The sequence below is a fragment of the Callithrix jacchus genome, chromosome 14, assembly GCF_049354715.1.
Source record: "Callithrix jacchus isolate 240 chromosome 14, calJac240_pri, whole genome shotgun sequence".
In the NCBI taxonomy this organism is placed as follows: domain Eukaryota; kingdom Metazoa; phylum Chordata; class Mammalia; order Primates; family Cebidae; genus Callithrix; species Callithrix jacchus.
In genome coordinates this window covers 44,761,635-44,778,791 of record NC_133515.1, presented here as the reverse complement: position 1 = coordinate 44,778,791, position 17,157 = coordinate 44,761,635, and the positions used below count along the sequence as shown (strand labels likewise).

The window sequence follows — 17,157 nt, the reverse complement described above, 5'->3', positions numbered from 1 at the left end:
GGCATGGTGGTACATGCTTGTAATCCCAGCTACTTGGGAGGCTGAGGCAGGAGAATTACTTGAACCCAGGAGGTGGAGGTTGCAGTGAGCTGAGATCATGCCATTGCACTCCAGCTTGGGCAACAAGAGTGAAACTCCATCTCAAAAACAAAAATTTTAAAAAGTCTTTCCTCAAGTAAGCATTTCCTGACCTCCCAGATGATAACCAGCCCCCATCCTTCTCCTTCTGTGTGTTTGTTACAATTATAATTACATAATAATTTCTGTAATTACTAGCATGTTGGCCCCTTGGACAAAGTACTCTATCTGTTTTGTTCATTGCAAGCCCTAGCACATTGCTTGGCACATGGTACACACTCAAAGAATTTATTTTTTAATAATGTTAAATAACTGTCTCTCCTGCAGCCCTATAAAATCCATGAAAGCAGAGACTGTGTTTCTCTTCTCAAAGCCTACATCTCTAGTATATAGTAGGTCTTCAATAAATATTTATTGAATGAATGAATAAACAAATGACCTGGAATAACCTCCCTAACTTTTCACCACTTGTAGATTTTCCTGTACATCTTCTTCCTCCTCTTGCCATCGGGGCATAGTGCTTAGTACTCAGATGTGTCCTCTAACTCCCATCCCAGGCAGCTTCCTAATCTTCACTCAGGCAAGAGTTTAATGTCAGCTATATTCTGCAGTCACCTGTAGATATGAGACATCAATGTTACAACAAAAGCAGAATATTATGCTTTAATAATATATGTATTCTTTTGTATCTTCTAGTTATAGGAATTTGTAATCACAACCTGATTAATGACACCAATCGTATTCATCTTCATTTCACCTATAGGCCCTACCACAGCCTTTTTGTACAGCACATGTACCCGATAAAAGCTGAGGCTTGAAGGAATGACCATTATATATTTTCTATAGTGGAATGACTTTTATATACTTTGTTCAATAACTTCTCAGCCCTGCCTCTGGCCCCAGAAATGGATACAGTGAAGTTCTTAAGGAGCTTGAATTTAAGCCACTTGAAGGTTTTTCCGGGTCATCCATTAAAATGAGCAGAACTTCCCCACCTCAAAAGCCCCTCGCTCTGATCCACCTTTCACAGCTACATCTGCGAAGACCTCCAAAATCATCACTTCAGTTTTACTCAAAAACCCACCAGAGTGTTTTCTATAACTTAGAGAACTTTATCCAAATCCCTCAGGCTAACTGGGAGAACTTGGACCAAACTTTCCATATTTTCTGTTCAAATCCTTCTTATATCCTACCTTGTGACATACATTTATATGCCCTGCCTTTCCTCATGCCATTTCTCCCACCAAGAATGTCTCTTCCCCATCTCTGCACAAAAGTACAGCTCGTGTTTTGTGCTTTGCTATGACCTCACTATGACACCCCTGTAAGGGAAGCTCCCTGGCTTATGAAACCCAATGATATTTTGGTGAAGTCATTTGTCAGTAAACTTTTTCCACAAATATGGCTTCTCTCTCAAACTGGACTTAGACATGGAGCTCCTGAGGACCAGTCTAATATTTTGTTTCCCTCTGTGATTCCTGCTGTGTCTAGGAGTTCACTCACTATTTTCCCACCTGCTGACTCAACTGCACATACCACAGGAAGCTACAATTCAGGCAGGAGCACTTGAGTTCACTGCTAATGGGTTTTACAGCTCAAGAGTTTTTAAGCTCAAGAAGATTGATTTTTGTTTTCTGGTATTTCCCTGGACTTGGCTGATGTTCTCTAGAAGTCACTGAATTTAAAATTATAAACTTGCCTCCCTCTTCTTAATCCCACGATTTCCTTTTTGCAGATGAGAAGCCCTTTGCTGTGGAAGATACTCATTTACTATGTCCAGCGCCTATCTTAAAAGAAGTTGGCATGTAAGTTTTCACCAGCAACTGAAACTCCCAGCCAGGGAGGAGAGAGGAGGCAGAGGGGGACAGGTGAAAGGAAAGTATCTAGAGAAAGTGGAGCCTTTCTCTAGTTCCTCCAGCTAATTATGGAGCCAATGTTTACAGTGAGCCATACACCAGGATAAGTGTTTTACAAAGTATTTCACTTCTTTCTCCCGGGTTCTCCATGAACGAGGTATTCCACCATCCCAATTTTACAGATGTAGAGACTGTGGCTGCAAGACTTTAAGTAGCTTGCCTAAGGTCACACAGCAGTGAGTAGAAGAGTCTGGGCTCAATCTGAGGTCTGTCTGGCTTCATCACACCTACACTTCTAGAAAGTTCTCACATACTTGACCTCGCTCCGTCATCACCATTGCTCTGCTAGATGATTGTTATCTCCTCCTTAGAGAAAGAAAGGCTCAAAAAGGCCAAGTGGGGCCATGGCTGGTTCATAGCAAAACAAGACCCCAGACCCATGCCTTCTGATGTCCCACACAGTGCTCCTTCCTCGATGATGCACAGCATCAGATATTCGCCCAGACCGGAAAATTAGTTCCCTGAACTAATTTATGGGGGAAAATCTCATGGTGGTGCAATTATAATAAGCACTAATGAGATGAGATCAAAACCATCAACAGAAGAAAGCAAATGAACACCCTGAGCAAGAAAAGAAATATGTGGGAAATGAGGCAATGCTGGTGCAGAGAACCACAAAAAATAATAATAGTAATAACCTTTCCAAAATTGTGCCTATAACAGGCTAGACACAGAATAGAGGCTTTAAGGGAAAAATGTTAAAGCTGTTCACCTGAATTTTGCCTTTAGTCGTGTGTTCATATTGTAGGACCTCCAACTCTAGGTGCACAGCATCAACTTGTAATGCCACTGATTTCACAAATTAGCTCAGTGTCCATGGGGCAAAATGCAAAAAAACATAAGGTCAATTTCCAGTTGAGTGTCTTAGAGTGGGAGGAAATAGCGGGCAAATTCATCTTCTGCTTTACCTCTTAAGTCTGTTGGATGGTAGCAAAGCCACCCCCATCAGATCACTGAGAGTCCAGATAACAACAGCAGAATGTTGCATTTATAGCTAGCCCCATTGACTTGGATTGTTTTTGTAATAATACTTTGTCCAACTACAATGTGACAGGTAAGTTAGATGAAAGTAAGCTTTGATCATTCAATGCCACTCACTGCAATGCCAGAATGTCTGAATGCACTGCCTTAATATACCAGCCAAGCATATCCTGACATTTCTCCAAACTTTAGAGGAGGATACCCTCCACATTTTACAGAAGAGGAAACTCAGACCCCTTCTCCCCAGAAGAGACTCCAATCTCAAGGGTAGTTAAGAGCAGAGCCCAAAGGGGACCTGTGTGTCTGGCTCTCAGCCTGTTGCTGATTGCACACCATGCTGAGAGTCTCTGCTTCCCTTATCATTGCAGGAAAGCTGCACTCCAGGTCAGCATGAACGATGGCCTCTCTTTCATCTCCAGTTCTGTCATCATCACCACCACACACTGTGTAAGTCATAAGCTTTCCCTTTACTGAAGGAAGACCTCATTATCATTGTCACCATCAACGTTTCTTAAGCAGCAATCTTCTCCAAAGGTGCCCTGGAAAGTTTTTTGGTTCTTCATTCTGCTTGCTGAGCTTTGATTCCAGTACTGCTCAACCAGCCACAGTCTGGATTGGGTTGTGCTGTACCCCAGAGTATGTCAGGCATGTCTGTGTTAAGTTCTCCAGCTTCCCCACTTCTGCTGAAGGGGAGATCTAAAGTCACTGGCCTGACCAGATGGTAAGATGGGATATGTCTGTGCGGTAATGAGGTGGAGGCCCAGATGGAGTGGGTTTAGGAGAGAATAGATGGAAGGGAATTGAACAGCATACACAGAAAGAACGTCTTAGGGAGTTCATCTCTAAAGGGATGCAGGAAAATGCCCATGAGCTGAAGGAAAATGTGAGTTTTGGGAGGTCGTTTTATTTAGGATGGGAGAATTTGCAACTTGTTTATTATTGCGGAAATAATCCAGGAGAAAATGAAAAACTGATGAAGCAGGAGAGAGAGTGGGGAAGGAGCCCTTACAAGAGGATTGTGAGGCAAGAGTAGGACTGCATTCTCTCACATCTCCTCAGATATCCCTTCTCTGGAGCCTTCACATCAGGTAGTTTTTGTTTCTGGCTATATATAAAATCACCTGGAGAGCTTTTTTAAAAGATTGGTGCCCTGACCTCATGCCAGACTGACTGTAAGTCTCTGGCACAAGCCCTAGCTTTGCAGTAGGTTGTTGTGTAACTACGACTGAGAAGCTGTCAGCCTCTGGAGTTGGTCCTGTCCACTGTCAATGTCTCAGAGCTCAGCCTGTCAGGGAACAGTCAGGGCTTAGTTAGCTCATGTCAAGACCTCAGCCTTGGCTGGGCACAGTGGCTCATGCCTGTGATCCCAGCACTTTGGGAGGCCGAGGTACGTGGATCACTTGAGCCCAGGAGTTTGAGACCAGCCTGGGCAACATAGTGAAACCCCATCTCTACAAAAAATATAAAAATTAGCTGGACATGATGGCACACGCCTCTAGTCCTAGCTACTCAGGAGGCTGAGGTGGGAGGATGGCTTAAGCCCAAGAGGCGGAGGTTGCAATGAGCTGAGATTGCACCACTGCACTACAGCCTGGGTGACAGAGTGAGACCCTCTCTCAAAAAAAAAAAAAAAAAAAGGCAGCCCTAACATGAGCATTTCCAAAATAACCCTTGTTGGCATATTCAGTTTCTTTAACTGAATACATTTCTCCATTAGCTCATTCTAGAAACTAATGTTTGGCTTGATGGTCAGCTTAGGTAGTTATTATACTATATCACTTCCTGGTTGGCCTTTGGAAGCTGTGTTGATAGAACCCCTCAGTAATTGGAGTTGTGCCCTTAATACCATCACAGGTAGAAAAGAAAGAGCAGGCGTGTGCTGAATGTAGATAATTTGGAAATGTATTATCATAAAAGAACAGGAAGCCAGTCCTCATGATGGGCAATATCTCCCTCCTAATGCCCCCAACACCAGTTTTCATCTTGTGTTGGGACCAAACCAATATTCTTGAAAGCAGAGTATCCCATTGTGAATGGTACAGATGCTGGGAAAGTTTTACTCAACCAAAGCAAGAAACTAGGATTGTGTCAGAGAAGTGTTACCTCCGAGAAGTGTCCATGTCTCAGGCATCTGGTCAACTCTCAGTCTGTAGTCCTGAGTAGGACACCAGCAAATTTGAAAAACTGTAGGCAGAAGTGCTGAAATTTCTTCAAGTATATCCTGCCTGATTCTGTTGAAAACTGACCCTTCTGGGACCTGCCAATCTGCAGGAAATGATTCAAATACCCCAAATCTAATAACTCCATTCCAGATTCCTCCCAGTTTTTGAGTGATCCAACAGTTTGGATTTGTATTTCTCATTATATGTCTGACCATACCACCAAGAAACAGCCACTGCCCTTGAGACCACAAGAGCAGGGGAAGTTTCCCTTCTCAGGGAAACTTCTCAGGACTAAATTTGTGGTATGGCAAATACAGGACTACAACTTTAAATCATGGGCCTCTAATTAAGAAGAAAAGGTGTCCTTACCAATGCATTGCAAAATTAAAAGAATTCCCATTGAGTCCCACTGCACCTTCCCAACCCACGCCAGCCTGTAGTTACATCTTACATCTCCCTCATCTGAGCACATGCCACTAAATCTTCTCTTCAATTGACCCTTAATCAGGACTGCCTCATAATATATTCTCCATCATTCCATCTTCATGTGAGAATGCTGTATCAGTTTACAACAAAATGATAACCACTCTAAGATTTGTGATCCAAGTTCTTTCATTCATGTATTCAACACATACTTATTGATCACAGTGTGCTAGGTACCACCTGAATGCCTGGTATATATCAGAAAACACAACAGATAAAAATATCTGTGTGATGAAAGAAGGGCAGACAATGAGTAATAAACACAGTAAACAAGCTATATAGCATGGTAAAAGGTAATAGATGCTATAGGAAAATTAGAGCAGAGTGAGAGGATTGCCTACTACCTAGGTGAGTAGGTTCCAATTGTAAATACAGTAATGGATACACTGAAAAGGTGGTATTTGAGTCGAGACCTGGATGGTGAGGAAGTTAATCATGAGGCTATGGGAGCATGGAGAAGAATGGGACCTCCCAAACCAAGAGCCTGCATGCCAAGACCCTGTGGCCAGCGATCCTTGGTGTTCACAGAAGAGCAGGCAGGGAGGTACCATCCCCTGGCACTTACACATCTGCTGCTGTTCATTCCCTCTCAGGATGGCAGCAGGCAGTGAGGTGCCCAGGGATGAAATGTGCAGGGTTGTGGAAGGACTTCGATTTTTGAGCAGAGGAGCAACATGGTCTGACCTACATTTCGAAGATTACTCAGCCGTGGGACAAAGAGACAAGGATGGAAGCAGTGTGACTAGTTAGGAGGGCTATGGCAATATTTCAGGCAAAAGGTGTTGGGGGTTGAATCAGGGGAAGGCAATGGAGGTGGAGAGAAGTGGTCAGAGTTGGATATATTTTGAAAGCAGAGCTAATGAATTTTCCGAAGCATTGAATGTAGGGTTTAGAGAGAGAGAAGAATCAAGAATGTCCCAAGGGTTTTGGCCTAAGAAACTGAAAGGATGGAGTTGCCATCAGCTGGCAGACAGGAGGAAGACAGAAGGAGAAAAAGATTTAGGGAAGGGGGGGCAGAAATCAGGGAATCAGTTTTGCTGTGTACTGGTTATATGACCTCGATAAGTTGTTTAACCCCTAGCCAGGTGCCATGGCTCATGGCTGTAATCCCAACACTTTGGGAGGCCGAGGTGGGCAGATCACTTGAAGTTCAAGACCAGCCTGGCCAACATGGCAAAACTCTGCCACTACTGAAAACACAAAAATTAGCTGGGCATGGTGGTGTGCACCAGTAGTCCCAGATACTCTGGAGGCTGAGACAGGAGAATCAGCCTGAATTGGGGAGGCGGAGGTTGCAGTGAGCTGAGATCACGCTATTGTACTCCAGCCTGACAGAGTGAGACTCCATCTCCAAAACAAAAAAATTGTTTAGCCCCTTTATGCTTCAGTTTCCTAATCAATAAAACTAAGATAATAAAAATTTATATCTCCTATCAGTATTGTGAACATTAAATGAAATAATATTTGTAAAGTGTTTGGCAGAAGACCTAGCAGGTGGTAAGTGCTTAGTAATCGTTAGATGTTTTATTTACAGTGGAAGCTTAATAAAAAATTTTTAACTAATTTGAGATTCTTCCTAGAGAGTCTCTTTGTCCCACGGCTGAGAGACTCTTTATTTCGGAGTCTCATTATAACCAAGGGGCTCTGAGACAAGATTTATCCCAGGGCCACATGTTTGTCACTGACCAAGCCCAGGTGATTGAAAGGGGAAAGAAGAGATGGCCAAGTTCATCCAGAAAAGGGGCCTTATATTCGAACGTGAAACTCCAGCCCCCTACCAGGTCCTACACAGCAGCTCAAATCAAAGGCTGAAACTATCACTGGGCAAAACAGAGATGCAGGTGGAACATGTGGGCATCCAGAATATGAAGTAAGGTCTTGGACTTGCATTTGTTTCTTGGGAAGCTGGTTTGGAGGACAAGGTTTTTCAATCAAAAGTGATCCCCTGGGTCTGAGTAAAGGGATATTGTCAATGCCAGTCACAGCCTGCCCAGTTCATCACCTGGAACCAAAAATAATTTTAAAATATGTAGTTGAGACTTCTCTTTCCTCACTTTATTTGGTGCCCATTTGGACACCTGTGTCACAAGTTTTCAAGATCTGCAATGAATAACAGTTGCCTGAGCCAGAAGCAGAAATTCCATGGAGTTTTACAGGAAAGAGATTTTTCCATCCAAGAGCTAAAAGATTCCTATACAAATGGTAAACTTTGGTGAGCTCCATGACTATAGAAAATGTCATGGAGTAAAACATCCAGAGTCCTCTCTCACCAGATATTTAAATACACCCATCTCTGTAGCTTAACTGCCTCCCTTTTCTTCACCAAACTCCAGCCAGAGGTTGAGAAAATCACTAATATAGTGCTGCTTTAAGGGAAGTATTGAAAAGAAATTTGTCCTTTTGAACAAAGCAAGCAAATTTTAGAAACATAAAGAGCTTTTCATGAAGATTTTTTTCTTTTAGATAAATACTTAAAAATTCTATTATTTCCCACCCAAAGTGTACAAAAATCAGGAAGGAAATCAGTCAAGTATGTCTTGAACTCCTACTGTGTCTCCTAGTCACTGTCCTTAAGGATCTTACAATCCAGCTGGACCAAGAGCATATAAAAGAATATATAATAGGCCGGGTGTGGTGGCTCACGTCTGTAATGCCAGCACTTTGGGAGGCCGAGGCGAACAGATCACAAGGACAAGAGATCAAGACCATCCTGGCCAACATGGTGAAACCACATCTCTACTAAAAACACAAAAATTAGCTGGCATAGTTGCTGGCATCTGTAGCCCCAGCTGCTCAGGAGGCTGAGGCAGGAGAATCACTTGAACCCAGGAGGCAGATGTTGCAGTGAGCAAAATTATGCCACTGTATTCCAGCCTGGTGACAGTGTGAGACTCCATCTCAAAAAAAAAAAAGTATATATTAAAGAACAAGATTGTATGAGTCAGGTGTAAATGCCATAGGATTCAGAGCAGGGAAAGGATAAGTGAAGGCAAGAAGAGTTAGGAGAGCTTCATGGAGAGAGAACACCTGAATGATTTGAAAAATAATAATTATAGGTGAAGAAGTGGGACGAGACGATGCCCTAAATAGACGCCAGCCTGAACCACGGCTGGATATGTCTCTGAGCATCATTTGTTCTTGAGCTCTCCCAGCCCATGTCTTTGTTGTTGTTGTTTTTCCTTCTCATTTTGCATCAATTTCTGGGGCCTTTCAATTTTGGGCCATTTCTCAAGTTGGCAACTATCCTCCTAGGATATACGCTTCACACCCTTGATCTTGAATACCCAAGATATAACAGTGCGGCCCAGCTGATGCTCATCCCTGTTAACCCTGATCATGATTTGCATTGTACTGGCTGCTGGGTTGGAAAGTCAAAATCTTTGGAGAAAAGAAAGAGACCTAAAGTTAGATGTAATATTCCAAATTCAACATTAAATAAATGAACTGCGCTGTTTTTTTCCTCCTGATTTATATGAAAAACAGCATGACTGCAAACAGCACTGAGGTTTAATAACTTTGAGAGGATCCATGTCATATCACTGTTTGGAGAAATGCCATTTGAATGAAACCTGAAATTCCACAAGCTCAGACCTGAGACATCAAAGCAAGAACAACTGCTCTATAATTGCAGCATTATGGAGGAATTAAGAATAAGGATATTGAGTCAAAAACCTTAATGTCACATTCCAGCCCCTTCACTTTCCAGGGTGATCTTAGACAAGTTTACCTCAAGCCTGTTTCAGAACCTGTCTCGCATGTGTTTAGTAAAGATTAAGTATATAAAGGGCTTGAGGTACTCAATAGTCTGTCAAAAAATGACTGCTGTGTATTAGGTTATTGACCTCATTCTCTATTCTTACCAAGTAAAAGTCTAATGGCCTGTCCCATTAGATTCACTGTACATGTCCTGTGGCTTATAAACAGGCTATCTCACCCTGATTAAGAAGCATGCTCCTTTTGAGTCTCCATGATAAGCTTGGATTTTAGGAGCAAGCTGGAAAAGAACTTTGAAGTTGTTGCCCACAGGATAACTAGGAAGAAAAACACCAGTAAATCAGATGTGGTGCTAAGTCAAACAAGACTGGGTTGCAGTCTCTTTGCTACTTTTGAAGGCTTTTCCCCAGTAAATAAATCAAGTAAATAGTAACAGGGAAATATTTAGACAAATTAAACACATGAATCCAAAGCAAATAAATTTGCTACATTATTAGCTCATGCCAAATTTTTATTGCCCCAAAAAGAATTCTATCATGCCTGGCATATTTGGAGGCATTTTATCAGAGCAGGTACATTTCCTGCAGATAACATCTGCAGCCTCAGAAAAGGTTGCACACAGACTGGGTCCTCCTACATCTTCCAAAGTAGCCATGATTCATGGTGGTTTGAAGTATGGTTTGCTTTCTGTGAGGATGAACATGGTGCCAACTTGTTTCCCAAGATTTTTAACCATTTTATTTCTCAGATTTTTATTAATTCACACTGATCTTTTCCTGAACTACTGGTGTATTTCTAAAAATATTTGCTTCTCAAAAGAGAGAGAATATGTGTATGGGCAGGGGATATGTAAGAAAGAGACAATGAGAGTGACCTACAATGTACAGGACACCCCCCGCCCCACTGCACAGAATTACATGGTCCAAAATGTCAGTAGTGCCATGGTTGAAAAACTAAAGAATTAGCTGGGCACAGTGGCTCATGCCTGTTATCTCACCACTTTGGGAGGCCAAAGTGGGTGGATCACCTGAGGTCAGGAGTTCGAGACCAGCCTGACCAATATGATGAAACCCCATCTCTACTAAAAATACAAAATTAGTGGGGTGTGGTGGCATATGCCTGTTGTCCCAGCTACTTGGGAGGCTGAGGCAGGAGAATCGCTTGAACCTGGGAGGCAGAGGTTGCAGTGAGCTGAGATCACGCCATTGCACTCCAGCCTGGGCAACAAGAGTAAAACTCCATCTCAAAATAAAAACCAAAGAAGAAGAAAAAGAAAAACTAAAGAATCAGGATTTTGGGGAGGGAACCTAGGATTCTGCATTTTAATAAACTTGCCAGATAAATCCTAAACACACAGGATGAAGCCATGATTAAAATCCCTTTAAGAAAAATGAATTATTCTTTTGATTCACTCCCAATCCCGTTTATTTAAGAATCCCAAGGTTTTTAAATTCAGAATCATGGGATTCTTAAATGTTCTTTTGTTCTATTCTATATGTACTTTCTTTGGGGCCCCTTTTCCTGATATAAAGATAGGAATTGGCCTAAAAGAGTAATTTTAGCCCAGTATGACAAGTCTAGGGACCATTTCACTTATGTGTTGCCAAAGACTTCAAAATTTTCTCTCCAAATTCCTCTTTTCAGTACTCTAAGTTGTCCCTTCACTTCCTCCTCTCTTTTCCAAGGCCCTGGAGAGCCACAGAATTGTTGTTCATTGTTTCAGGAAGAAAGATCCTGTTAACACCAGGGTTATTTTCAACACTTCATGGCTATCTATGTTTCACAGGAAGGCGGGCCTCTGGCTGCCAAATAGAGGTAGTTTTTGGCTTTGGAAACAACTGGAGAGTTGTCATAAAGAAAATGCAGACATTGGAAAGACAAACTGTCTCTCAAGCATATAGCCCCTATGTCTCTTGAGGCAAAACAGACCATCTTGTTCACCGTCACAACCCAGCACCTGGCACAATGTCTGCACATACTCATTACTCAGCAAATAATGATGGTTTAGTGAATAAATGAATGAATCCAATCAAGGGTCACACTGGGACCACGTTGGCACCTGCTGACAGAAAAGTAAAGGAGCCAGAAGGAGGTAGGATCGGAACAGGGGGCTCTGAGTTGGTTGAGGGGTAGGCTTCAGAAAAGGATGGCCCAGCAATTCAATCTTCATATCCAAGGAGGTTGAGCATAATTGAGCATAAAGAGGGGGAAAAATCTGCCAGGTGAGAAACTATAACCAGCATTACCAGGCAATAGTCAAAAATATCATCATAAAAGCACCAGCGTCACTAGGAGCAGACCCCTGCCTGGGATGCAGACTTGGACGAAGGGTGTAAAAGTAGCTCACTAACTGGATCAAGATTCTGGGCAGGCCTCTAGTCTGTGAGGGTCTACAGCACAAGGCTGGAAGCCAAGCAGAACCATCGAGACTGAGAATCAAGATCGCTCCAGGAAAGCTGTAACCCAGGAAACACTGGCATGGCCTGAGCTCACCCTGAATACCAGAAACTTAGATTACAGCAGTTCAGCTGGATGCTGCCAGCTGGGGCTGCTTTGGTGAGGGCTGGCTCAGAAGGGGGTATGCTGGAGCCCAGAGGTGAAGGCCACAGTAGCTGCCGGTGAAAGGCAGCAGAGGAGGGCAGTGACCACCCCTCTGCACTGTCTTTGGAGACAGTTTCCGGGGATCTGTTTTCTAAGTCAGTTCAGTTCTGTTACCAATTGCTTTGAAGTAAGGAGAAAATACAAATCCAGCCTGGTTTTGTAGTCATTATGACTCTCTAGGTAAACAGACAGCTGGCATGGCTGCCCTTGCCAAAATCTCTTGAATTTCACCAGCCTGGTAGGGAGTGAATCCAGTAGCCTGTGCTGAGTAGCAATCTCACCTTCCAACATAATAAAAAATTATTGCATACGCTTCAGAGAAAGTAGAAATCAGAGACATTTTTTCTTCTATTTCTTTTCCAAGGTCAACAAACAGTCCATCAATCAAAGTAGGTAGCTGTCTTTTGGACAGACAATTCATACCAGTGCTATATGCTTGTGGGCCTCTATTAAGGAAAGAAGGACAGGGAGGAGGTTGCTGGTGGCAAATGGAGCCAACGATATCGTAACAATCAGGATAAAGGTACTCTGGGCAAAGTGGTAGGGACTCAAAGAATAGCCAGTCCTTGACCTCCAGAGGCTTACAGTACAGTTGCCAAGGCAGGATATACACTCCAAGAGGTAATTATACAATTTGGAATATAAAAGCAAATATCACACAGGCACCCAGAAATTCACCATCTGTCCCAAGACTCGTGAGCCTTTAGGTAAGTCAATGGACACAAACATGGCACACTCTGAGGAATGTCCACTTCATGGGCCTGGTGGGTTACTTCCCAGTTACCTAAGAAGGCTTTCACCATTTCTGCAAAGGAAAGCTGGACAGATTATTCCAGAAATTCAGGTATAACAAGTAGGCAGCTCATGATTAGCTCAGCCCCAAAACTCGATCCCATAAGTGTATTTTTCCCAACGAGACTCTCCCCAAACTGTTTCTCAATACCAGGAAACAACCTCTAAAGAAAAGAAGACCCTTCCAAACAACCAACTGCAAAGGACAGAACCAGGACCCAATAACTGACTTTCCCCTGTAGGTTTGTTCGCCCCAACAATATTATTCCGCTTCCTGTCCAACCCTCCCACACCCACCCCTTCTTACTCATTCAGTGTCACATAACCTGGGAGAGTGAGGCAAGACTGAACTGGAAGGGAGATGGGAGACTCACCTTGAAAAGGGTTTGAATGACAGAATTTGGAGTTTGGGCAATGGGAAGCCATTTGTGGGAAGCACAAAGCATTATTTTAGGAGGATTAATTTAGCATATGCATACTTGAAGGATATTAATGATAACAAATGGCATTAATTTGGAGGCCACTGATTTGTAAATTTGGTCATCCTGAAAAGGAATAGGCTCCAGTTTACTTTTCCATTACTTGGGCTAAAGGAACTTAGTACCCGGAGTGAACAATCCACAGCACTGGGGCTACAAGCTAATCATTAGAGCCTCATACTCAGCCTTTGAAAAAGGATGGTCACCGATGCACTTTGTTATTGCTGAAATTATCGGTGATAGGTCCTTTGAAATATGTGGCTTAGTAAAACACAGAGGAAAGACTTAGAGAGGAAAAGCAGGCTTTGGGATCAAATCGTTGTGGCTTTGGGACCAGATCAATGTGGCTAAAATCATGGTTCTGCTACTTACAGGGTGTATGGCTTTAGACTGAGATGATGTACTTAGAATAGCTGGCATGGGGCCTGGCACACAGTACATGCCCAATCCTAGTTTTCTTGCACTGATGTTGTTGCCTTTATATGAATGTATACAGTAAGATGGTTTCCAAAGACTGACTTCTGGTTGAATTAGCAGAAATACAGTATCTGAAACTAAAGGAGGTGATGGGACCTCTCAACTTGATGAAGATAAAATCTCCATTCGAGTATTATGTTCAGTACCAAGAACACTCCAAGGGAGAACATAGAAAACTGAATGTATGAGAAATACTACCAAATATGTTATGTTATGTAGAATATAAAATCGGGGCTCTTTAGCCTGGGGCATACTTAGCATAGACACAGGATTCAAAGGGCCGTTCTGAAACATACGCAGCTGTACCCATAGAGCCCTAATTCTGTAGATCATTTGTTGTACAGATCCAAGGGGTAGAATAGGCTCAAAGGAAAAGTTTCTGGCTCTGTTTTTAAAAAGACCTTTTTAATTAGCTGCATTGGGTGGGAATGAGCTCCCTGCTATGGTTGCAGTGAAGCACAAGCAGCAGGACAACTTGGCAGAATTATGTAACCACCATTCATGCCTCAGAGGGAGAACTGGACTAGAAAAGCTTTCAGACTCCTGCTGCTGCTGCAGGCTGTGACTGCAGACCCAGAAGTATGTTAGAAAGGAGTAAAATAAATATTCTCAGCCCTATACAGTATCACAAACAAGTTTGGTTCTTACATTTTGAAAATAAATCTAAGAGAGCTCCGTTGGTGATAGTGGAGACAGCTTCTTAGTGCAGTTCAGACTGGCCAACCTCCACCTAATAGAAGTGGGATCATATTTCAGACCAGGGTGCCTCACACTCCTGAGAATAATCTGTTTTCAAGTAATCTCCAAACACATCCTGTAATTTACAAACAACACATTAGTCACAAATCAGCCTCCTCTATTTGTTAGCCCGTCTCCATAGAGCCATACATAATTCAAGGTATTTTTTTACAATGTCCCAGTATCTTCATTATTATTATTATTATTTTAACAAGATGGCTTGTAGTTTCACATAATGTCATCAGAAATGGCAAGACCACAGCAATATCAGAATGTGGAACTCAGATCTCAAATATTGTCCATGAACTGAAATTGCCAATAGCTCTGTTTTGATAACCCTTGTATTTGTAAAAATATCTTTTAAAATACGTTTTGGATGATTCATGATTTGTTTTTCTTGGATATTTGAGCAATTGACTTTCAACATTTTTGTATCTAAGTATTTTAAAGAATGTTTGCTCTAAGTTTGAAATTTCCTTGTTTTGAGAGTAAATGAGAAAAAAATATTTTTATGAATCTATGCTTTAGAAAACACTGAATAAGCAAATAGTAAGATGATAGAACTAGAAGTTAAATCAAAATAATCCATAAGCAAAATAAATATAATGGACCAAACTCAGCAGTTTAAAAACACAAATTGACAGACTGTGTTTTTAAAATATCCCAGCCATGTATGATTTACAATAAAACATATATTCAATAAAATATAAGGATACAGAAAGATTGAAAATAAAAGCATGTGAAAAGTTTTATCAGGCAAATACCAAAAGAAATCTAGTATGGGTATATCAATATTTGATAAGAAACTTATTGGCAAAAAAAATTATTGGTATAAAGAGGGCCATTACATGTTAAAAGGAACGGTTAACCTAAAAGTTACATTAATTCTGATCTGCACTTAATGACATATCCTCAGCACGTACAAAGCAAAAACGGATAGAATTGCACAGAGAAATTGATGAATTCACCATCTCAGGAGAAGGTTTCTATACAGGTTTCTCAGTAATTCATAGATCAAGCAGCCAAAATAATTAATACAATATAAATGATTTGAAGAATTTAATTAGACATAATCTAATGGACACTTGATAAAGCCCTAGCATAACATTCAAAATAGGGTCCAAAAATTTTTGGTTGCATAAAATGAAGTGTTATGCAATTATAAGACTAATGACAAAAATATCGTATTTCATCAAATCTAGGACACACTTTTCTCTCCACATTTTAACATCTCTAAAATTGGGATGTTTCAGATCATAATAATATATAATGATATAATAGGCAGTGCTTTTCCTTAATAGCTCATAAAATAATGAGAGATCCTACCACGGATGCATCTGAAATGCAGTGAAATATTTTCTATCAGTCTGGACTGTACCAAAAGTAAAGATAATGAAACATATCCTGAATAAAACAAATCAGTCACTTCTTTGCCACTGCCCACTCCCACTGACAGTGGAAAATAAGAACTCTAGCCTTTCCCCTTTGAAGAATGGCGTACTATATGTAGGAAATCTGTATCCAACAGAGAATATCTATTCTTTTTCAAGTACACTTTTACACTTTAAAAAAAGTAGTCATGTACCATAAGTCCCCACGAATTTATAAAAATGACATATAGATCATATTCCGGTACCAAGTAAAACTCAATAGCCAATCAAGTTACCAATCAATTTTGAAAGTCTCATGTTTTGAAATTTCAAACACATACCCAAAGCAATTGAGTCAAAGTAATATCATAATGTCAATTAGAAAATACTTAGAACTGACCACTTATGAAGATGCCAAAACCAAAACTTGGAATGCAGCTAAAGTGGTCCTTTGTACAAGGAAATTTGTCGTCTTGAGGGTTTATGTCAGAAAAGAATAAAAGTTTAAGACAATTAGCCAAGCATAGAGCTCAGGAGATTAGAGAAGACTGACAGAGTAAACCCTTTCAAAAAAGAGAAGGCCAAAAACAAGAAAGAACAGAATAGAAAACAAGATAAATAAAGAGCTAACAAAACTATTAGCTAGGCATAGAAGAGGTGAAAAGAGAAACAGACGTGTATAGAAAGAACTGTGTGTTTTCTTGTCAATCTGGATGGGAAGATAAGCTGAAGTCAATGCTGTCATAGATTTGGGGCTGGAGAGAGACCCAATCATTAATCAAGAGACCCAAGAAAACACATGCAAAGTGAGTTCATCTCTTACCTACTCCTAAGTCTCCTTCCTAGAAAGCCTTTTTACACAAAATGGTTGTTATAAAATTTTGTAAAATGTGTATATTTCATTCTCTCCCATTTTTATCACCAACTAAAATTTGTCAAATTACTACGAAACTTTCCATTTGCAAAGCTGTTTGTCTCTGTAGCAGTCTCTGATCACTGTGTGTTTTTTGTTCTTGTTTTTTTTTAAGTTTATGGTTCTTTTTTTGATCTCTCACTTCTTAATATCATACTGTGTTTTCTAATCTAGATACTCCCCTCAGCACTTCTAGCTGGACAGTTTAAGCTTCTGGGTACCTGGATATGAGAAAACCAAGCTTACAGTCGTATTGCACTAAATCATGAGTCGTTCCAGGGTCCTTATATGTCTTTTCTAATCAGGATAGTGTTTGGAACTGACAGGATTTATATTGTTTGCATTCACAAAAGACAGTCAAACTCCTCCCTCTGTTCTCTAAAGAATGACAAGGTCCTATGAGGATATAAAATCACCTTTCCTTTGGCAAAGCAGCCATATTCTCACTTGTTC

The 17,157-nt window shown here is 41.1% G+C and overlaps 1 protein-coding gene across 5 annotated transcripts in view; it reads left to right on the top strand.

The window, feature by feature from the left end:
* Positions 1-17,157, top strand: part of ANTXR1 (ANTXR cell adhesion molecule 1) — a 268,675-nt gene that overhangs the window by 140,360 nt on the left and 111,158 nt on the right. For all 5 annotated transcript variants that reach the window (XM_054244875.2, XM_035272389.3, XM_078349163.1 and 2 more), the window contains exons 11-12: positions 1,814-1,883; positions 3,344-3,422. In XM_054244875.2, coding sequence (XP_054100850.1) covers positions 1,814-1,883; positions 3,344-3,422 — 149 coding nt within the window. The remainder of the gene's footprint in view (positions 1-1,813; positions 1,884-3,343; positions 3,423-17,157) is intronic.